The 23,373-nt window shown below is 38.2% G+C and overlaps 3 protein-coding genes across 3 annotated transcripts; 2 read left to right on the top strand and 1 right to left on the bottom strand.

Annotated features, from left to right (window-relative positions):
- Positions 1-414: 414 nt before the first annotated feature.
- Positions 415-5,080, top strand: LOC136252050 (aqualysin-1-like). Its single transcript, XM_066044397.1, has 6 exons — positions 415-661; positions 1,043-1,235; positions 2,216-2,445; positions 2,497-2,677; positions 4,433-4,683; positions 4,803-5,080. Exons 1-6 carry the CDS (start codon positions 421-423, stop codon positions 4,871-4,873), a joined length of 1,167 nt encoding a protein of 388 aa, XP_065900469.1. The 5' UTR covers positions 415-420; the 3' UTR covers positions 4,874-5,080.
- A 7,957-nt stretch (positions 5,081-13,037) lies between these two features.
- LOC136253838 (aqualysin-1-like) lies at positions 13,038-18,544 on the top strand. Its single transcript, XM_066046497.1, has 5 exons — positions 13,038-13,242; positions 13,382-13,574; positions 15,450-15,652; positions 15,710-15,899; positions 18,417-18,544. The coding sequence occupies exons 1-5, from the start codon at positions 13,038-13,040 to the stop codon at positions 18,418-18,420; spliced, it is 795 nt and encodes a 264-aa protein (XP_065902569.1). The 3' UTR covers positions 18,421-18,544.
- A 372-nt stretch (positions 18,545-18,916) lies between these two features.
- LOC136253457 (uncharacterized) lies at positions 18,917-22,010 on the bottom strand. Its single transcript, XM_066046141.1, has 3 exons — positions 21,608-22,010; positions 21,208-21,507; positions 18,917-19,146 (listed from the first exon to the last, which is right to left on the bottom strand). The coding sequence occupies exons 1-3, from the start codon at positions 21,990-21,992 to the stop codon at positions 19,001-19,003; spliced, it is 831 nt and encodes a 276-aa protein (XP_065902213.1). The 5' UTR covers positions 21,993-22,010; the 3' UTR covers positions 18,917-19,000.
- Between the last annotated feature and the right edge of the window lie 1,363 nt (positions 22,011-23,373).

Raw genomic sequence — 23,373 nt, 5'->3', positions numbered from 1 at the left:
GCTCAGCATATTGTGTGGCTCTTAAAGCACTTGCCAAGTCATCACTGGATCAGAATTTTTTTTTACACTATTAAAGTGTTGAGTTTCTGATTTTATGCAGGCTTTGAATAGCCTTCATTGGGCTGATACATAGCTTGAAGTGGATAATCTTATTCATAGCATTGTTCCTACACTAGTGAATGAAATCACATGTAAGCTGTAATATCTCATGATGTAATTGACCTAGTACCTGCAGCCATATAGGAACTTGAATGGTAACCAAAATTTATTTTGGTCACTTAGTCACTTCATGCTAAAATAACTTGACCCCCTGACAGGTAATCACCACATCCTTATGCATCAACAGTCGTACATGTGACAACTGCGAAAAGTACTGACATCATCACATTTAGGACATGTATAAAACCATTAGCCTCTTGCATGCTCTATCAGTATTTGAATTTTAGTAGCACGATGGCAACACTGATTCTATGGGGTGTGTGTGCTGTGTTAACAACTATCAATGCTCTACCAGTAGATGTTCAGTTGATGACTACAATTGATGACAGTAAAGTACACAACAGAGAAGTGAGGTCATCGACTGATGGACTAGGATGGCATCTTGATAGGATTGATCAAAGACAAAAGCCACTGGATGGAAAGTATTGTCCTATTAGTCAAGGTAATTTGTTATCTGTCTAGACAATATTCATAAAAATATATAGAAAATTGTGTTATAGACCAAATCAATTATGTAGTCTGTTAATTTACAGCATACACACAAGTGTTTAGGACAATAGGAATCACTTGTAACTAGGCATGTAAAACAGTGCACATTTGGTCACAAAACTTCTGACATAGCTAGGCTAGTACTTTTGAACTTTGATTTAGTTTTCATAACTTTTTGTACTATTATACAAAATTACCAGAACAATTAAACTAGTTCATTGGCTATATTATACTGCTTACATAGTTAGCATATGTGTATTCAGGGTATTTACAGTAGATAGGACCTGTGTTTAAGTCACAATTTAAAGCTTGTCCTCTTCCTTTTTTTCTCCAGGTAGTGGAGTGGACATTTATGTGTTTAGCACAGGGATAGAATACAAACATGAGGAGTTTGGTGGTAGAGCATTTTATGGTGGATATGACAAATATGGCTATGATGGAAGTGACTGTGATGGCCAGGGAACTGCTGTAGCTAGTCTGGCAGTTGGCAAAATTGTTGGAGTAGCAAAAAAGGCCAAAGTGTATAGGTAAGAGCCCGGCAAGTCTCAGTACAGTGTGTACACATCAGTAGACACAAGGTTTATATGTTTACCATTGTAGTACTGGGAAATGATGACACCTCTTATTTGCAAATTCAACAGCCTATTACTTCTAGGAACTATTAACATTGTGAATCCATGCTTGAACTACAAGAAGGTAGTCACGTATATATTGAGTGACCAGTATTGGCTCAATGCAGTTTATGAGCATGTGACCTCATAATTGCATGGCTTAATGTTTCTCATTGATGCCAGTTCAATTTTATGCATGAAATGAGAACATGATTTTTCAAATAATAATGGGATCTCGTTGGTAGCAATAGTTGTAACTTCTCACTGGTACTCTACTGTGCATGCACAACTGCACAACACAAGCACACATATAATTATTCCACAAACATACGTTAGTGTATGTACACATGTGCATGGACACACACACACACACACACACACACACACACACACACACACACACACACACACACACACACACACACACACACACACACAACACACACACACACACACACACACACACACACACTACAACAGCACACAAACATAAAACATACATTGTTGCTTGCTCCATAGCTGCTGGATATACATCGCATCACTTGTTGCATAACACCATACAACACAACTACATGCAGTGAATTATCACATATGAAACCACATCAGAGGAAACCTGACTGTAGCTATTAGCAAGAGTAAATAACTTTATTATTTACTCTTGCTATTAGTCTATCTAGTTGTAACCATAACAAGGTCTACTCCTACAGTCTGCTATAGAGCTACTGTACTCTTAAATATCCATTTGTCACAAAAACTGACTAGTATTATAAAAACATTCTAAATACATATTAGCTACTACAAACTTTGAGTAAAGTTAGTATTTTGAGAAATCTAATGATCACAATTCATAAAACTATCATCACCTTGCACATCATATATCATTGTATTTTGTACAGCATCAAAGTGTTAAAGTGCTACTCATCAGGAGGAGTAGATTTTTCAGCTGTAATAGAAGGAATGGAACATGTTATCAACAGAGTGAGATTCAGTCACAAGCGATCAGTAGTGGCTCTACCATTCCTGGGGTATATCCGTCACCCTGATGTAAATGCTATCATCAGAAAAGCAGTGAATGCTGTCATTAGAAAAGCAGTGGATGCTGGAATTGTGGTGGTCACTGGTGCAGGTAAGAGTTTAATAACACAACAGAAACTGATAGTTTTACTTGTACACACAGGGTTTCATGCTGAAGATGCTTGTAATGAATCCCCAGCCAATTCACCTGATGTGATCACTGTTGGGTCTACACATGCTAAAGATGGAATTATCTATGGTTTCTTTCATGGAGTGAATTATGGAAAATGCATAACACTGTTTGCCCCTGGACACTATATTACAGCTGCAACAATTTCATACAGGTGCCTACTGTATGTATTTGCTGGGTGCAATGTGTGTGGTGTGGTATAGCATGTTTATTTAGAGAGCATGTATATAAAGTCCATGAATTGTGTGTACATGTGTATTATACACTTGTGACTTTGTGCAGTGTGTGTTTGTGTAGTGTGTGCATGTGTGTATGCAGGGGGGGAGCATAGTGAAGTAATTAAAGTACCAGCCTGGTAAGCAAATTGAAATGGTTCCAGGTTTATTGCTTAGTTGTACCCAATTTATGTTGTTGTTTCCTCGAGCAAAAACTTCAGTTATGCTCACATTGCTCTAGTCTACCCAGCTGTGAAATGAGTACCTGGTGTTAACTGGGGAAGTATAAATGTCAACTGTCCATGTCTCACATAATGGTCCAGATGGGACTTCGAGCCAGGTGCCCACACCTTCACCGATGAGACGTTATACAGCCTCCTACAAGTAACTATTTCTACCCAGGAGCAGTTGCATCTGCTGAGTCACAGCACCTGAGTAGTTCACAGCTGCCAGTGTTGGTTTACTGGGTAGGCATGACTGTGATAGCATGATATTCAAAGACTTTGCTTTGGCTTTGTGCATGTGTAGTGTGCGTGTGTGTATGTCTGTGTGTGTGTGTGTGTGTGTGTGTGTGTGTGTGTGTGTGTGTGTGTGTGTGTGTGTGTGTGTTGTGCGTGTGCATGTGTGCTCATGTGTGTGTGTGCATGTGTGTGTGTGCGTGTGTGTGCTCATGTGTGTGTGTGTGTGTGTGTGTGGTGTGTGTTGTGTGTGTGCTCATGTGTGTGTCTGTGTGTTGTGCGTGTGCATGTGTGCTCATGTGTGTGTGTGTGTGTGTGTGTGTGTGTGTGTGTGTGTGTGTGTGTGTGTGTGTGTTGTGTGTGTGCATGTGCATGTGTGCTCATGTGTGTGTGTGTGTGTGTGTGTGTGTGTGCTCATGTGTGTGTGTGTGTGTGTGTGCTCATGTGTGTGTGTGTGTGTGTGCTCATGTGTGTGTGTGTGTGTGTGTGTGTGCTCATGTGTGTGTGTGTGTGTGTGTGTGTGTGTTGTGTGTGTGCTCATGTGTGTGTGTGTCTGTGTCTGTGTGTTGTGTGTGTGCATGTGTGCTCATGTGTGTGTGTGTATGTGTGTGTGTGTGTGTGTGTGTGTGTGTGTGTGTGTGTGTGTGTGTGTGTGTGTGTGTGTGTGTGCATGTGTGTGTGCATGTGTGTAGGCAGCATAGCCAAGTGGTTAGTGCATCGGCCTGGTAATCAAAAGGTCCCAGGTTCGATTCTCGGTAGAGCCACTTTGGCAGTTTCCTTGAGCTAGAAACTTTACCCAGTCTACCCAGCTGTTTAAATGGGGACCTGGTGGCCTGGTGTCAACTGGGGAAGCAGCCTACCCAGCTGTAATATCAATGGGTACCTGGTGTAAACTGGGGAAGCAATTGCCCAACCTTCCTTGTCTTGCTTAATGGTGTTAGGGTTGTTGTGGAACTTTAGGTTTCGTGACCTCTCCATGAGACCTGGACAGTCCTCCTGCGGGTTACTAGCCCTGCCCCAGGAGGATATACCTGCACAAGGCTCAAGTGCCTGAGTGGTGCACAGGCATCCCAGTGCTGGTTCACTGGGCGGCAATAGCTATGTTTCGCATGGCTGCTTGAGGCTTTGCTTTGTGTGTACGTGTGTGTGCGTGCATGCGTGCATGCGTGTGTGCATGTTCGTGTGTGCGTGTGTGCTTGCAAGTATAATATTGTATTATTTAATGATTATTTCTAGGTGCTTGTTCAAATCCACAAAGAAGTGTTATGAAGAAAGGTATGGAGACACCAAAGAAGCTTGTGGTATTGTTGCTGGAGCAGCAGCTTTGGTGTTGGAACAATTCCCACGCTATACCCCTGAAGAAGTTAAACAACACCTTGCCAATAAAGCAACAGATGGTGCTATCAATATGGAGTGGCTGCTACCTAGAATGAAAGCTAAAACACCAAATAAATTGTTGTACATTGGCAAAGATGATGGATGTATAGGTAAGCTTACTACCACACTAAGCCATGTAGTACATCACAGTGTTTGTAGTATTATGCATACATTAAATATGTACTTGTACTTTAACTATTAATGTTACAAAAAACTACTCTCTCCACAGAGAAAGAGATCCCATTTAGTGGATCTGGTGACTACAATGATAACAGTGATGATGAAGATTTATGGAAATAAGAAAAACAAAGCAAATACAGAGCTGTTTAAACCACATCAGATTTTTAAAACCACGTTGTAAAATTAATATATGCGTCATATGTAACTATATGTAACACAACTTTACACTACACTAAGACCACATAATAGTTTTATATACTTCTGCTGAATTTTCAATACACTGTAATATATTCAATATCATTTTTTTTAATTATTTCCTGCACTATATACGACGCAAACATACTGTAAGGGTTCTTTGGCTACTGTATTATAGGGATAAGGGATTCCTAATTTATCAATCACAGTCTACAATTACTATACAATATTACATACATGTGTGAAGATGAATGAGTGTGTGTCACCACCTACAAACTGGTGCATGTATACTGACTTTCACAGAAATGAAAATATGATTTGTAGCTATGCAAATACATGCATGTTAATACACTTTACTGGAGAGTATATATATGGTTTGGTTTTGGATTTCAAGTGCTGAAATTATACACATGAATCTAAGAAAAAAGAATAGCCAATATCAAATTGCAGAAAATATTCTAATATAGTATTTTTGAGTCTTAGAAATTAAAGATGGACTTGGTAGGATGTAAATGCCATCCATTGAACTGTTGCATAGTACATGATGTGGGAGATGGTAACAACCAGTGCAATTATATCTCAAGCAAAGACAATGACAAATATTACATTACGCACTACTAGTAAAGAGAAATACGTACCTTCAGTTAGTGTTTGAGAGTGAATTAAGGTGGTGTGGCCAAGTAGCATGCATTTGTAAAAATGGTGCATGTATTTCATCTTGTGAGCTGCAACAAGAAAGAACTTCCTGCAAACATCATCAAGCTCCTGAGTATTATTTCATCTGAGCTATACTTCAGTGTAGGGCCCTTCCTTACTTCAGCGTCATGTGACTCACCTTCAGCGATTAAAAAACCAAGCTGTTCATTTGATATATCATTTGCACAAATATGACCATATTTCAAAGTAATTATAATAACTGTCAGAGGTTTATTAACTTTCATTCTGTTTGCACAATTTTTTATCTGCATTATTGCTCAAGAGCAATTCCACTTCATCCTTCAATTCAGTTTGACAATCAGACAAATTACCATACTAGAACCACATCATATTTTGCATTCATAATTGATGTTGCTTGACCTTCAAAAAATTTCATGTATAAAGGCACTCATTTGTGTGGAATTCTTTGCCAGCTTAACTTAAAGATCTACATAATGCAAAATGCCATTTTCTGTCATTAAATATAACTTGGTGGTGTGTGAATGTGTCTGTGGTGTAGTTTTGGTTTATATAACTTTTTTATTATGTTTATGTGTCGGTTATGAGTCATTTTATTTTGTTTTTATCTGCTTTACCATGCAGTTATGCACTGGAGGGCAAACACTGGAGGCAGAGCCTGTACAAAGTGTTTACCACAAGAACCTAAGCAAAAACCATCAACTAAATTAAAACAGACCAACTACCTAGAAGAGGTTTTGAAAATATCCCATGATTTTGATCCGCAGGCCACCAGGATACCAGCCAAGCACCACACTCGGTGGTCAACCCAGGGAAGCTAGCTAAGTAGGGAAAAGTTGTTGTTTTCATTTTGTAATGGCTCCAGTTACGTCTAATCGTCCTTCCCAATCTGGTACTATTACTACCAATGATCTCTACGTTATGCCAATGAGCAGCATTACTCATATCTGTACATACCACTTCCTATGACCACATTTGTGCTGTTCTATATAGGGAAACAAACCCCAACAACTTTAATCTACAATATTTGTAGTAGTACAGCCAATTATAGCCGTAGCAGTAACTAAGTATATGTAGGTACGTATGTAATTGTAATAACTATTGTAACCAGTAATTTATATGTAGCTATGTACATTTTCTAGGTACATGTTGCCACAGGCCATTACTCAACCTGCATTAAAAAGAATTTAAAATAAACTAACTAAAATGTTTATGGCTTTAATAGCCAACTTTTGGTGTTGCTAGTCTATATACCTACTATACCAGCTATTGTCCATCAATTCACACAGGCTTTCAGTGCAGGTCCCTGGTAGAATAGGTGCACTTAAATAATAGCTGTTTACAATATGACTTCACCTTTCTGGCTTATCATTTCCATCGACATTAGCTGTTTAGGTCATTTTATGCCGGATACAATTGCTCAAGTGGCCGAAGTGATGAAGAAGACTATAAGATCCCTGTTTGAGCAGGCTGCTTGCATTGCTGTCTCCTGCTCATACAGGATTTTTAATTCTAATTCTAGAGCCTCCCCGGGATCTATCGGTTTGCCTAAACTGATCTAACAGTTTACCTAAACTGAAATTTTCATACTATAATTTTAATTTTGTATTGTAATCTAATAGTGTAAGTCTTGCCAGGGCTCCTGCACTGACCACCCTGTGGGTATCAGTGCATGGTACCCCTGAGTGTAGACCTCTGTACTTATGTTGTATATTGTCTTAATAAAATAAGACGTCTAGCTCTCATCACTCTAATAGAGCGGTCAAAAATGTTGTGTTATTTTAACAGGGAGACAGCATCAGCTAAAGCTGTTTTTCAGCTGTGCCCTGGACAAACATACATTAGATATATAGATACATGCATACATTTACAACAATAACAAATAAGCTAGCTATTTAATCAGTTAATGAAGTGGGCAGGCTGTTCCAGATGTTCTTGCCTTGATAATAGAGGCTTTGCTTACATATAATATAGTTAATATTCCTTCCAAACTCTAGCAGCCAAAAGATATTGCGTGGTGGGGATAGTTAATTCGAACAAACAGATGGAATTATTGGAAACCAAGTCTGGCCTGCTAAGGGTGGAGGAAAGATTGGTTGGAATGGTCCTAGGAGGGCAGACATTAGCAATTAAGATATGCTGAAAGTCATAAAAATGTCAGGCAAATGCTGTTGGAGTCCATGAATGAGAACCTATAAGACTGAATCATGTCTCCAGGTATACCTGCCTCGATCAAGAGCAACATGACATCCTGTCAAGATACAGTATGATTTGTTGTGGGATAGGGAGCTTGACAAGGGGCACATTTAGGGCTAGTAATGGTGTTCCACCTAGTCAGGTTCATAGGCTGAGTTGGTAGAGTATCACAACCAGCACGTAGCAAGAAGGACAGCTGCTTCTCAGGGAGGCCATACATCAATCTAAAAATATTGACTCAATAGTTAATAGCTCATATTTATACAATATAGCTACAGTCAACGGATTGCTCTATTAGAATGTTTCATCGTTTTAGTGGAAAAACATCCAACAATACTGCTTGTGTAAAATTCAACCCGTGACCAGGCCTGCGAAAACAGGGCGCATACATGTATGCACAAACTACACCATGTTACACTACAGCTCATATCTCAGTACTAGAACAGGATATTTGCATTCTGTAACTTGCATCATAAAACCAACTACATGCTTACTAAGCACTGAAAACTGCATTGCCATAGCATAATCGTACAAAAAGTTATGAGTGATGAAAGTGTGAAAAAGTAGGCAAAAATCATGTACCCACATGCCCTATTATCGCAGGCCCAGTCACATATATAGCTACGTATTTATGTTGGTAGTTCTCGTTCCCATTTTCCGCTATTAGGCCACTATTTAATGTTTTTCTGTTTTTCATCACCGCCTGAATGTATTTTTACTGCAGCACGTATTTCCCCATTATTAAAGATTTATTTATTTATTATTTTGTCAAGAAGGCAAAAATATTGCCTGTACACCAACTCATTATACAAAATAATACAAGTACTGTCTGTATTTAGTTAACCATTATTTCACCTGATTAACCAAATATTGAGGGGATGTACAGTTCGATTAGTATTAGTATTTGTATTAAAGGTGAAGAAGGTTCAAGGAGCCTGTAAAGCCTGATCTGTACAAAAAGAATTTAATAAATTTGCAATTACATAGCAAATACTTATATACAAAATAATTAACTAATTAATAATCACACAACAAAGTAGACCAGCTACTGTCGAGAAAATTTTTAAAATCATTACGTGCAGGTGCACTATGTGATTAGGTAAACTGTTCCAGTCATTGGTGGCTCGTACAGTGAAAAAGTAGATCTCACTCTTGATGTTGCTTGAGTTTAAATAACTTGTAATTGTGATCCCTATAGTTGTTGATAAAGTTGCAGTAGTAAACAAATCTGATGTAGCTATGTGTAGCTATGTAGCAGTGTGATGTAGCTTTGCCCGACATTCCAGGTCTAGTGATGCCTGGCAAAAATATCGACAGATAAAGAAAGAAGTTCAAAGGGCATGTCGGCAATCCCACAACTCCTATATTCAACACTTAGTCACCCCTGGAACAAATTCTACAACTAAGAGGTTATGGAGTTACATTAAGAATCAAAAGAAGGACTACTGTGGCATACCACCATTACTAGAAGGAGACACTCTGATCTCTGATATGGCAACCAGAGCAAGCTTATTGAATGACTATTTCTCCTCTGCCTTTGTTAAAGAAGATTTAAGTTCTGTACCACATATTGAAAATTTACCTATCCCACTAATGGAACCTATCCGTATTAATCCAGAAGGTGTTAAAAACTTATTAGAAAATCTGGAGGTAAACAAAGCTCCAGGTCCAGACCAAATTCCACCCCGATTTTTAAAAACCTTTGCAAGCTACATTACACCATTTCTTGTGCTGATCTTCAGGGCCTCTTTGCATCAATGGAAACATGCTACTGTTGTGCCTGTTTTTAAAAAGGGAGATCATAAATTACCATCTAACTACCGCCCAATATCCTTAACACCAATCTGTTGTAAAGTTCTAGAGCACATCATCTATTCTTCCATCAGCTCTCATTTGGAAAATCATCAACTTATTCGAGAAGAACAGCATGGTTTTCAGAAAAATAAGTCCTGTGAAACACAACTGATCTACACAATTCATGAATTTGCAACAATACTTAATGACGGTGGAGAAGTGGTTGCTTTGTTTCTTGACTTTAGCAAAGCTTTCAATAATGTTCCACATGCAAGACTTCTTCAAAAACTTGAGCATTACAGAATTTGTCCACAATTTGTTAATTGGATAAAAGATTTTCTTGGACAAATACATCAGCAAGTAGTTCTGAATGGTGTAACTAGTGAGCAGTGTGAAGTTATCTCTGGCATACCGCAAGGTGCAGTACTTGGACCTTTACTATTTACTTGTTTTATCAATGACCTACCAGCTCTAGTGAACTCTCAGATACAACTCTACGCTGATGAACAGATATACTTATTTTTAGACCAATTTATTCAAATGAAGATACTTTAGCATTGCAGAGAGACCTTGATGCCATAGTGAGGTGGAGTGAATACTGGCAAATGTTTTTCAACCTTAGCAAACGTGTACGTACACCTCAAGATCACTTACAGGATATTAACAACTAACTCAACATATTTTATGAAACAACATCAAATTTGTAGATCTAACAATGTCACTTACCTGGGAGTAACAATAGATGAACACCTGAAGTGGACAAACCATATCCAACATGTTACCTGTAAAGCGAACTCAGCCAATGCCTTTTTGCGACGTAATATTAGCTCTTGCACTCAACAAACTAAGAAGCTATGTTATCTAGCAATGGTACGTCCTATCTTAGAGTATGCATCAACTGGTCTCCATACACTAACAGTAACATCTACAAATTAGAAATGGTCCAACGAAGAGCTACAAGGTTTATTACAAACAATTATTCACCCTGAGCTAGTGTAACTGAGATACTAGATCACCTGAATCTACCAACTCTTGAACAGCAACGGAACAATTTGAAGCTAGTTATGATGTATAAAATGGTGCATAGACAAATTCACATCGATAATAGAAACTATTTAATCCCAACAGCAAGCCAAACACGAGGTCACGATCAACGATTTTTGCAGCCACACTCCAGAATTGACTCATACCTTTACTCTTATTACCCCTCTACAATTAAATTATGGAATAACCTATCTAGCAGTACTGTGGAATCACCTACCTTAAGCACAATTAAACAATGTATTAATTATAGCTATGTACAATCACTACAATTTATTCTTAATTTAATCTGTTGTACTATATACTCCATATGGAGGTTTCTGTACAGTAAACAAATAATAATAATAATAATAATAATAATAATGTAGACTAGACTGAAATGGCTGTGTAATAGCTATTATCATATCTCCACGCAGTCAACGGTATTTAAGTGATGGCAAGTTTAAAGCAGTGAGGCGATCATTATATATGTGCAGTTTTGAAGATCCTGGACCAATTTTGTGGCTCAGTATTCTCTGTATCTTCTCTATTTGTTCTTGATCTAGAATGTATTGCGGTCCCCAGACGATGTTACCAGGGCCGCCCTAGTGGGGGGGGGGGGGGGGGGGGGGCAACTGGGGCATTTTTCCCCGGGCCCCACCCTGAAAGGGGCCCCAGGAGGCTCCATGAAGGACCCCTTGAACACCTACTTAAAAGTTCGATATACTCTAATAGAGCAGTCTGATACTTTTTTTTGATTTTTATTTATTTATTTTTAGAGCAGTCAGATCAGATACTCTAATAGAGCAGTCACAGAATATTCTTCAGAGGAACTGTGTATCAAGCTTATTGCTGGAACAGTTTACCCAATCACATAGTTAATGCTCCCACACTTAATGATTTTAAAAATTTTCTTGACAGTGGCTGGTCTACTTTTATGATTATTAATTAGTTAACTATTATTGTATATAAGTTTTTGCTATGTAGTTGCAAATTTGTTAAATTCTTTTTGTACAGATCAGGCTTTACAGGCTCCTTGAGCCTTCTTTACCTGTAAACTTTAGTTCGACCGCACCTAGAGTATTGTGCCCCAATCTGGAGCCCTCATTTAGCAAAGGACATTGACGTACTAGAAAAGGTTCAAAGAAGGGCTACTAAGCTGATACCATCTATCTCTACACTATCTTATGAAGGTAGACTTCAAGAACTAGATTTGCACTCACTTTTTTGTAGACGACAAAGAGGAGATCTAATTGAAGTGTTTAAGATACTAAACTCATACTATCAAATTGACCCAAAAGATATCTTTACATTACAACAAGACAGTGTTACCAGGGGCCATCCAATGAAACTTTTTAAACAAAGAATTTGCAGAAGCATTGGTCAACACTTTTTCAACTTTAGAATAATCCAACAATGGAATGACTTATCTGACGAAGCAGTTCTGGCAAAAACAATATCTTCTTTCAAACACTCACTAGACCAATATTGGAGAGAAACTGGACATGGACATTGTCAAAGGCCTTTGGCCTATTAATCAATTTTGTATTTTAATTGTCCATTAAATAATAATAATAATAATAATAATAATACTAATACTAATACTAATACTAATAAGGAGGTATGGTTGGTGAGGGGTAGTTATTGTCATTGTCAGCATGTAATGACTTCTTTTTTTTGCCGGGTCTTCAACTTACAGCTTGGGCGAAGTTGTGGGGCCCCACTTTAACTCTTTGCCCTGGGCCCCTTAATTTCTCTGGACGGCCCTGACCATACTCTAACACTGGACGGATATATGATTTATACAAGTTGAACTTGATGAATGTAGTATGGTCGAAATTCTGAAACTGAAGTCTTGTAGTCTGTTTTATATATAGCGTTCTTGGCAACTGTGATTGTTGCACTCAAACAGTAGCTACCTAGCATATATATAGCCAAGAGAATGTGAAAGATTGGTGTAATGAACTAAATGAAAGTCACAAGTACGTTGATCCTCGAGTGGAACTGATCACGTGACATAGGACACGTCTAAAGAGGATACTGGTTGCCAAACTAACTATGTTGAGTTGCATGGCTAAGTTAATAAATTGCCTGTTGTGCAGAGAGTACTGATCAGGCCCTAGTAGAGCATTGAGGTATGAAAATAAATCTATAACTAGCTATATAGTGGGCCGGATAATGGTAATGATCCGCCCACCCGTAGTGATTTGGAGACAGCGTAACATTCTCAGTAGAGGAGGCACGCCATCAGGCAGCAGCTCTTGCTTACTCGCAATTGGGTAAGTACCTTGCGCTCGGTACCTTGCATTGGGTCATCCGGGTCAGTGACCTGGATTTGAACCCTGTACTGCCGTATTTATTGCATCGCAGTGTAGCTAGCTATAATCTTTAAGATAGTGACAGAATGGCAATACTAGCTTTATTAGTAGTGCTATCAATTGTACATGCTCTGCCAATAGAAAATACTCAAAAGTATGATGAAGTGAAGGCTGACAGTGAAGTACACAACAGAGAAGTGAGACCACTGACTGATGGACTAAGATGGCATCTTGATAGGATTGATCAAAGAGGAAGGCCACTAGATGGAAAATATTGCCCAATTGGCAAAGGTATATCTATAAAGATGCATATTAATATAGTTTACACTTTACAGACAAATGCAATTAGCTACATGTATATAGTGTAGCTACGTAATATTATTTTTAGCTGAACACTTTTTTGAATGTCTTTTCTTTCTTCCCCATGCAGGCAGTGGAGTGGACATATATGTGTTTAGCACAGGGATAGAATACAAACATGAGGAGTTTGGTGGTAGAGCATTTTATGGTGGATATGCCAAATATGGCTATGATGGTAGTGACTGTGATGGCCAGGGAACTGCTGTAGCTAGTCTGGCAGTTGGCAAAACTGTTGGAGTGGCAACAAAGGCTAAAGTGTATAGGTAAGAACTGATTAAAACATGTAGTTGAGTTACCAACATACTGGTGAATGTGAAGCATTGCCAGTGTAGATATACTATAATAAAAAATACTACCCTGCAGCTCCTGGAGGTCCCTAGACCCTCTGTACTTTATACTGCAGCCATACAACAAAATTAATATATGCTGTGCCTTTCTATAGTATATAATATGTTAGGCCAAGAATTGCCATAGATGGGCTGTACATACAGGCTGTACCTATACTACGTAGTAAGGTTGACTGATTTTATGTGTACTCAGTGATTTGCTGCCTTCAGAGTAAAAATTCCAGTCTGGTTGCTATTGGGTCAAATCTCCTGAGTTTATAAAGCAGGTGGTTGAAATAGGCAGGTCGCTTTGTACACAATTGTGCAATTGGGGATTATTACAATGGCCAGTTTACATGTTGATATAAATATTTTTGTAATGCTAGAGTAAATTCAATCATATGAGATACTGACAAAATTTTAGCATGATTTTTTCGAAAGTAAATTAAAATATTATACAGATAACATGCATGATGTTTAGTTTCCAACTACGCAGCTATCTAAAAAACTCAGTACACTTTTTAAAAGTAAAAACGTCTTCTAAAAGTGAATATTATAGTAAAATTACTTAAACTGGTGAATTCCTAGAGGTTTATAGCTAGTATACAATTGTTAATTCTGCCATTATGTGCTAGTATTATGGCAATACAATAATTTATTGCTACTGTATATAGCAGCCCATGTACATATGTACGTATCCCAATGTTGTTTAAAGTTCTGCTTGTACTTGGGGGAGGGGGTGGGGGCTGTGCCTCCCCTTGGATCCTCCACTGTACTCGAATAGAGAAGTCAGTAAAATGCTCCAAAAGAACTGCAGTCTGCTGAGTAAAATTATATAAAAACTGGCATCTGAGGCACCACCCATGGGTGTTTAATTATGACTGTACTTTCATTGATCCCTACAACTCTTGATCAATGCAGACCACTTAGAAAGAAAGCATATTAAATAATAATATTGTATTTTATTTTCCGAATTGCCTGGAATAAAGGCCCAGGCATTTATTTCTTTTGAGCAACTTTCACCCAGACCCAGTGGCCTGGGTGAAAAGCTACTTCAATGAAATAAACATGTAGACAACCCTTTACCCAGGCCATTATCCAAGACCAGTCACTATTCGAGGCAATACGGTATATAGTTGTGCATAAACTGCTCTACAGTGGAACCTCTCTTATCAGGACCTCTATTATCCGGGCACCTCTGTTTACCTGTTTGGTGGCTTGTTTATTCTACTAATAATAACTACCACTTGTTTGCTAGGTGCTAATGGATTTTTACAGCCCAGGGGAGTGACCATGAGTGCTCTGTAGTGCTTTCCCCCTCTGCCCATTAAACTGCATACCACTAACTGATAGTACAGTAATACAACATTACTTTGTTAGCATACTAGCAAATTATTCTTAGTTACGATAGTATGGACAGTAGTATATACCAGACCACCTGGATAAGAGAGGTTCCACTGTACATCAAAAATTTCAGTCCTGAACCACAGAAAGTACCTTTAGCTTCTGGGGGGGGGGGGGGGGCTACTTTATATACTTACTGCCCTTGTGCACTTCAAATCCTGAATCTTTTCCTGATGTATGAGTATATTTGCATCTACGTATATGTGTGCTATAACCAATTTTTTTTTTTATGTTAGTTACTCTGACAGACCCATGTCACAACTTGTAGCACACCATGTGCAAAGCAAATTTCTTATATTCTGTGCTCACAGCTAAAGCTATTATTATGTTTATAATAACTACAAGTTACTGTATAAAAATTCCATCATGCCAAAGGTTATGTACATGTTTATAATGTTCCTTTTGTAGTATCAAAGTGTTGAAATGTTACTCATCAGGAGTAGATTTTTCAGCTGTAACAGAAGGCATGGAACATGTCATCAACAGAGCGAAATTCACCCAGAAGCGATCAGTAGTAGCACTACCATTCCTGGGATATGGCAATCACTCTGTCATAAATGCTGTCATTAAAAAAGCTGTAGATGCTGGAATTGTGGCAGTCGCTGGTGCAGGTAAGAGTTTAAGATACATTTGCAGAAACAGGTAATTATCTTTCATTATTAATATAGGATATACTGCTGAAGATGCTTGTGGGTATTCTCCAGCAAATTCACCTGATGTGATCACAGTTGGATCTACAGTAAACTACAGAGATAGTATAATCTACAACTTTTTCTATGGTGTGAACTATGAAAAGTGTGTGACAATGTTTGCCCCTGGGCAATACATCACAGCTGCAACAACTTCAACTTCATTTGGGTATATATACCACTGTGTGTAAATGAATGTTCTTGTGCTTGCAAGTGTAATGTGTACATGTGCATGTAATTCATACCAGTGTGTGCGTTATGTATGCTTGAGCATGTGTATGTGTGTGTGTCAGTAAGTGTATGCACATGTGTGTACCATACGTATACTTCAGTTTATTTTTTGTGACTGTTCTATTAGAGAATTTTGATCTACTGAAGTGGTGAAAAAGATTCAACCATGTACACATTCTTGATGCTTATTGTGTCTTAGTTACAAACCAGTCAATAACTACAGTATTTAGTAATAAAGTTACATGGGATCTTTATATAACCACAAATTTTGTGTAATAATTTTTGTAATATGAAAATTATTTTTCAGCATCACTAAAAGCAAATTATGTTATGTGTGCACACATGTGTGTAGTGTAGTGTGTGTGTGTGTGTGTGTGTGTGTGTGTGTGTGTGTGTGTGTGTGTGTGTGTGTGTGTGTGTGTGTGTGTGTGTGTGTGTGTGTGTGTGTGTGTGTGTGTGTGTGTGTGTGTGTGTGTGTGTGTGTGTGTGTGTGTGTGTGTGTGTGTGTGCATATGTGTGTGTGCATATGTGTGTGTGCGTGTGTGCATGTATGCGTGCGTGTGCATGCGCGTGTATGTGTGTGTGCATGTAGACTTTGCCGTGTTGTGGAAGGAGGCTGGTAGGAGACCATACTATTAAGTCTAGGTTGCAAGTTACTGAATCACAGTTTGTAGATGATCTTGCACTGCATGCATGCACTTGATCTGCCTTTGAATCTTTTGGAAGGAGCTTTGTTGTAGGGACAAGTCTGTTTGGGTTGACTGTTGGCCTTCACAAAAAACCAAGGGTATGGCTGTGGGGTTGGTAATGGTGATGATAATGATGTTGCTCCACTGAGTGTGGAGGGAGGGCCTCTAAGGCATTTGGTAGTTTGTGTGACTCTACTTTTAATTTATGAATAGGACTTTTTCAAGAGAAATGTGTCTTTTGTCTGTTTTAATTTATGGTGGAAGGTTCTTGATATAAGACAACTTACCACCTTCATAACCGTCGTGTCCACACTATTTTGGGAGTGTCTTGATACCAGCAGTGAAGGAAGTGGAGAGCATATTAAAACTAAGAATTTGTCAGGGGCATTTGGTACCAAAATCTGCTTTATTTTCATGATAAAAATTTTCGTGTAAAATATGTTTTGTATGATTTACGTGAATGACTGCTCTGTTAGAGTAGTTTGATCTCGTGTAAAAAAATTTCATGTAAGCAATTTTTGTACAAGTTTTACATACGAAAATTATTTACAACGAAAAAGAAAAGCAAATTGCTGTATGCAGTCGTTGATTGCAAATTTTTATTATGGAGAGGTGCCTTTGCTGGTTTGGTCACCTTGGTCATATGAGTGATGATAGACTGCCTAAGCAGCTACTGATTGGAGAACTACTGAGGAAGTGGCCTTTTACTAAACATTGGCATGACGGAGTGCTGTCTAACATGAAGGCCATCAGTAGTGAATATTGTGTGTGTGTGCGTGTGTGCGTGCGTGCGTGCGTGCAATGGAAAGAAAATCAAAGAAAAAAGGGGGGACACTTTAATTTGTCTGAGATTTCACAAGCATCAAAATCTAAAGATAATCATTTATGTAAAATTTGTAGATGCTTCAGACCCAGAAAGTGTTATTTAACAAGATCAGGAGACACCAAAGAAGCTTGTGGTATTGTTGCTGGAGCAGCAGCTTTGGTGTTGGAACGATTCCCACACTATACCCCTGAAGAAGTTAAACAATACCTTGTCAATAAAGCAACAGATGGTGCTATCAATATGGAGTGGCTGCTACCTAGAATAACACCAAACAAACTGTTATATGTTGGAAACAATGGATGCATAGATGAGCAATATAGTATGTTATAGTTTTGTACAAGTGTCATTGAATTTTCATGGACAGATCCATGTATGGATTCCAAGGAACTACATTTACATGGAATCTCCCTCTCTGGCAAACCCTTACAATTTTTGCAAAATCCAATTATTATTATTATTCAGGAAATACATTTAGTGGCAAATGAATTTATAATTATATTGCCAAACTTTGTTGCAAAATCACAACATTGTACTATTCACCTGGATTGTATGTACAAATTAAGCACCTCTAAAAAATTTTATGTTGCATAAATGTTTCTAGCTATTCAAATTCTTTTACGAACACATAACATTTAATGGCAATTTTGATCAATTATTTTTAAATTGCAAACCTTGTTTACAGAGTATATGCTTAAACAGATCAAAGTCATTACTTGCAGCTAGTTCCATGAAATGATGTTAAGTGTTAAGACTGAAAAAGCAATTTTTTGCTAATAATGTCATACTACTACCCTCAGTATCTAAACTCCAGTTGTTATTATTACTAATATAAGTCTCCAAGTACAACCCTCTTTTAAATGCCTTAATCTATCTCCATGTTTTATGATGTTGTCTGTGTATTGTGGGCATGAATGTATTACACTTCTCCATCTTCACACAGATGAAATACCATTTAGCAGTTCTGGTAGTGGATCTGGTGTTTTTAGTGATGATGAGGATTTATGAAGATAATAAACACTTTAAACTTTTGTAAACTATACATAAAGTGTAGCATTAATTTTTAAATTACATATAATTATTATATTCAACCTTTAAACCTTCAAGGTGATACCCTGAACTGTCAATAATCACTCAGGCGTAGCCAGCCCTTTATGCTTACCAGGGCTAACCTGTCAAACCTGAATCTAACTTGTGGTAACTCTCTACAGTGTGCGAAGCACACTTAGCGAAATGCGAAGCATGAGCTATCTAGGGGGGCCTGGGGGCATGCCCCCCCCAGGAAATTTTGAGATTTTAGGTGCTCTCAGATGCAATTTGCATTAAAAATCACTCACTTGGGATGGAATTTTGGAGTGCAGAGTATGTAGATAATTTAGCTAGTATAATTGAGATATTTGTAGTGGCATCAATATTATTCAATAGAATTTACAAAGTATGTGATCTATGTAGCAGCTACAAAAATGTCTAAAATGCATTAATTAGTTTTGTGACCTATCATGCTAGTCATGCACTATTATAGTATTATTAGTTTATAGTAAATATACAATAGTTTACAATACAGTAAATGAATTCATGCTTACAGCAGCTATAGTGTAGTGTACACTGCATGTATACAGGGGTCGGGTGAATGACTAAGATTCCTCGATGTAGACTAGCCATAGTAGCTATAGCTGAAATAAATCAAAACAAGAAGTGAGTTAAAGTGCACTGACATAATATACATGTGTGTAGCTAATTTTAGAACTGCCTTCATGAACTTGTGCTAATTTATAAAAATACAACCAACTATAGCTGAATGTATTATACATGCAGTAGTTATTTTAATACAATCCTTGTGTTTTTGTCTTTAGAAGCAAAGCAATCAACAACATCAAGAGAGAGTTCACTTGCAAGCTTCTTCTCAATGGCAAGAATACTAAGGTTCTTCAACCTTTCCTCACCCATAGATGCTCTCAAGTATGTTTTAATTCTCTTAAGAGCAGAGAAGGACCTTTCACAGTTTTCAGTGCTTACCACCATGGTCATGGATATTTGAATAGCCTTAATCAAAGTTGGAAATGCACTCTTCAATGGAAGCAATTCCAGAAAAACATCACGAACATTTTCCAGTTCATAGTTAGCTAAGGTTTTCTTTGCTAAAGTACCCTCCATAGACAAGCAGTCATAGTCTAAGTTATACCCAATAGCAAGAGGCTTCAGGGTGGATGCATCCAAAAATGTATTTGATTGTGGGTTGATTGAGGAGATTGCCTTCATGAGTTTGATGTTTTTGTGACTAAACCGATCCCTAAGTTCCAGTAGGAGAGAATCTAAAACAGGAAAATACAGAACAACCTTGTAATTTTGACTAGTTGACAGTGTATCTCTAGCTCCTATTGATTGGTACACAATTCCATCATCAAAACGACAAGGTGTTTTTCTCTGTCTGTGTGACTGCACTGGATCATTGATATCAATGTTGTTAGCTTCAGCTACTGATTTTGCATAAGTAAACAACTTTTCCCATTCAGTATCTGTGCGGAAATGCTGCAAGGTAGATTCAGTAGCTGCAACTAAATTTGCAGCTTTACTCAAATCAATCTGTGTGCTTTGCATACTATCAGACAGGCTTTTTGTACAAGTTAAAACTCGATCAAAAATAATCAAAGATATCAAAAATTTAAAATCTTTAATCTGTAAAAGCAAACCATTGGCTTCAACAGCTTTTGTTCGGTCAGACCCCTCTGTAATTTCTTCAAGTGTTGAAATCAATGAGTCAAACGTGCAACAAATAGCATTTACAGCACCATGCCTACATGCCCAGCGTGTATCACTTAGTCTTTGCAACTCACGTGTAGGCTTATCTGGATGCAATCTTTTCTGTGTTGCTACAAAGGTTGTATGTGCTTTTGATGCAGACATAAAAACGTACAAAGACTCAAGGAGGCAAAAAAAATCATGAGCTAGCTGAACTTTTTTTGAACAGTCCACAAGCACAAGATTAAGTACATGTGCATAACAGTGAATGTATATGGCACTAAGATATCTGTCCTTAATTCGCTTCTGCACACCAGTACAGTGCCCACTCATTACAGATGCACCATCATATCCTTGTGACACTATCATAGATGGATCTTTCTTATGCTCTTCCAAAGCCTGTATAATATATGTAGATAAGCTCTCAGCATTAAGACTTGTAGCCTGAACAAATGTAAGGAATCTTTCATTGATAATTCCCTCTCTATCTACATATCTCACAACTATAGATAGCTGTTCTTGTTTACTGACATCTTTTGTCTCATCAGCCATCAATGAGAAAAAGCCAGACAGACGCACTTCAGCAGAGATTCTATCTCTGATCATTTTGCCCATTATCTTCAATATTGAATTCTGAATGTCTGGGGATAAGTAAGTGGCATTTTTTGGTCCTTTATCAAAGCGCTCTTGGACAATTGGATCGTGTTTGGCAATTATAGAAAATATTTCAAGAAAATTACCTTTGTTAAGTGAGCTTTCAGATTCATCATGTCCCCGAAGGGCAATCTCAAGGCGGCCAGTCAGGAGCAGTGTTTCTGCAACACTTTTTAAGTAATGCCTATTGTTATAAATTTGTCTATTTCTAGTTGAATCAAAGTGATTGCAGATTGATTTCCCAAGCTTTTTATTTTTATTATAATCATTCCATGACTGCATGGCTAAAGTGTGGGTCAGACATTTTGCATGACCTTCTAAAATTCCAGCCTTACTCTTACCAGGTGCATGTTTCCTATCACTGAAGCCATCTTTTGTGAATACATCTTCATTTTTTCCTCCTTTGGCATTAAAGTGACGACAAGCAAAGCAGAAGGCAGCATCTCTTTCCACTGAATATTCCAACCAGCTGTGAGTGGTGAACCACTTTGGATTGAATGATCGATTTTGCTTTCCCATCTTTTTTGTAAGGTAGCGAAACATTGATGGGCTTGGTTGCACAGGACTGTGATCTTGACTTGAACTTATGTCAGATGGTGGACCAGAGATTGGTAGCTTTTGTGACACAGTGATTGGATAAACTGCAAAATAGATAATTCATCAGTTATTTTGATACTCACTTGATAATAAAAATTATATTACCCATTCAGCAGTTAGCTTATTCATAAGTTCATAACTAACCAGGTGCCTCAGACTCAGTATCTGAATTGTTCTCATGGGTCTCATTGGGAAAATCAGGCTCGAATTCTTCAGTCACCAGTTCAGCGTCCACTTCAGTGGCTTGGCTTCCTGCTGTGTCAATTGCCCGCTCATTGTATAGTGCCAAAGGACACGAGTCAGACTCACGTTGTACAGTGCGACTCTCACGCGGACTGTCAGTTGTTGCATTGCAGCTGTTAGCTGCAGCTGCCACGCAAATACTACTGCTATTCGTGCCGTTTATCAGATCGACACATTCATTACTAGCCTCGTTATTGGTGCTCTTCCTTCTTTTGTTCTGGCAGTCAAAAAGGGTTAGCTGGCCTACAGCTAAAGTTCGGCTTGACGATCCACGTTTTGACATCATCAACTCACGTGAATATAGTTGTAATAAGGTAAATGCGGGTATTTCCGGACAGCGTACAATTCCGGACACTTTGGTACCTTTATCAAGCTAGCCGAGGAACGAAACAACGGATTGCCTTGAAATTTCTGCTGTGAATAGCTATTCTTATAGGGATTATAAAAATCGAAAAGTGTGTTCTAGTTGATTCATTCTTGGGTGCTATACACGAAGTGTCCGGAATTGTGCACTGTCCGGAAATACCCGCATTTACCTTATACGATTGTGGGTTTAATTTACGTCCCAGACTCCACCTTAATGGTTGGAATCAACCAAATGAGTACAAGTAACAACTGGGAGTGTAAGTACTGTCAATTGTGTTGTAAATAAGACTCAGTTTTAACTTTATCCATAATATACGGTATATACAATCATATAGATATAGGCCACAGCTTAGTTAAGAGTTCCTTAAACTTTACTAGGGCTTTGTCCTCAGTTACCCGGGCTTTATGTTCACTTACCAGGGCTTAAGCCCGTGTCAGCCCGGGTGTAGCTACGCCTTAATAAATAAATTAGTCTTTATATAATTATAGGTGATAAGATACCATGTACCATGAGTTCATAATGGGAGAGTACATACAGTGTGATAGATATACTTTCCCTTATACAAATATTATGAACCCTTACCTGTGTTCTATACAAGTTACTTACCTCTCTTAACAAAATTAATCATAGCTTATGTAAGTCATAACATGTCCTGTTTAATGTTTGACGTGCAACCTGGTAGCCTCTACACTGATATGATTCAGATATTGCATGGCTATACATAAATGCAATGTAACTATCAATTCATTTTTATCACATAATTATTGAAGTAGTGTGTGCATGTTTATGTTTACTCGTGTGTACATGTGTTACGTGTGCTTGTGTGTCGTGGATGTGTGTGTGTGTGTGTGTGTGTGTGTGTGTGTGTGTGTGTGCGTGTGTGTGTACGTGCGTGCGTGTCTGTACATGTCTGTGTACGTGCCTGAACAATCTGTTCTTTGTAATGATTGTAGAAGAGGCCTGTAGACTTGAAGCGACACAAATGTTTAACAAGAGTTTAGCCGCTCTCTGAACATCATAGAGCTATTCAGTGCCAAAATTCTCAGCAATGGATGAGGAGCACTGAGGATCTGATAGAATTGTAGTCCACCAGTGTGGCTACAAAATCTTGCTTTCCTTCTGCAGTATATAGAGGATCATGTGCCCTGAATGGGTTGTGTCAAGACAATACAAGTGTGTGCGGGTGGGTGTGCGTGCGTGTGCGTGTGTGTGTGTGTGTGTGTGTGTGTGTGTGTCCCATTTAAACAACTGCGTAGAATGAAACAATGTGTAGTTCTTGCTCAAGGAAACAACAGCAACA

This window comes from Dysidea avara, chromosome 4 (genome assembly GCF_963678975.1).
Source record: "Dysidea avara chromosome 4, odDysAvar1.4, whole genome shotgun sequence".
NCBI lineage: Eukaryota > Metazoa > Porifera > Demospongiae > Dictyoceratida > Dysideidae > Dysidea > Dysidea avara.
This window is presented reverse-complemented; position numbering and strand designations above follow the sequence as displayed.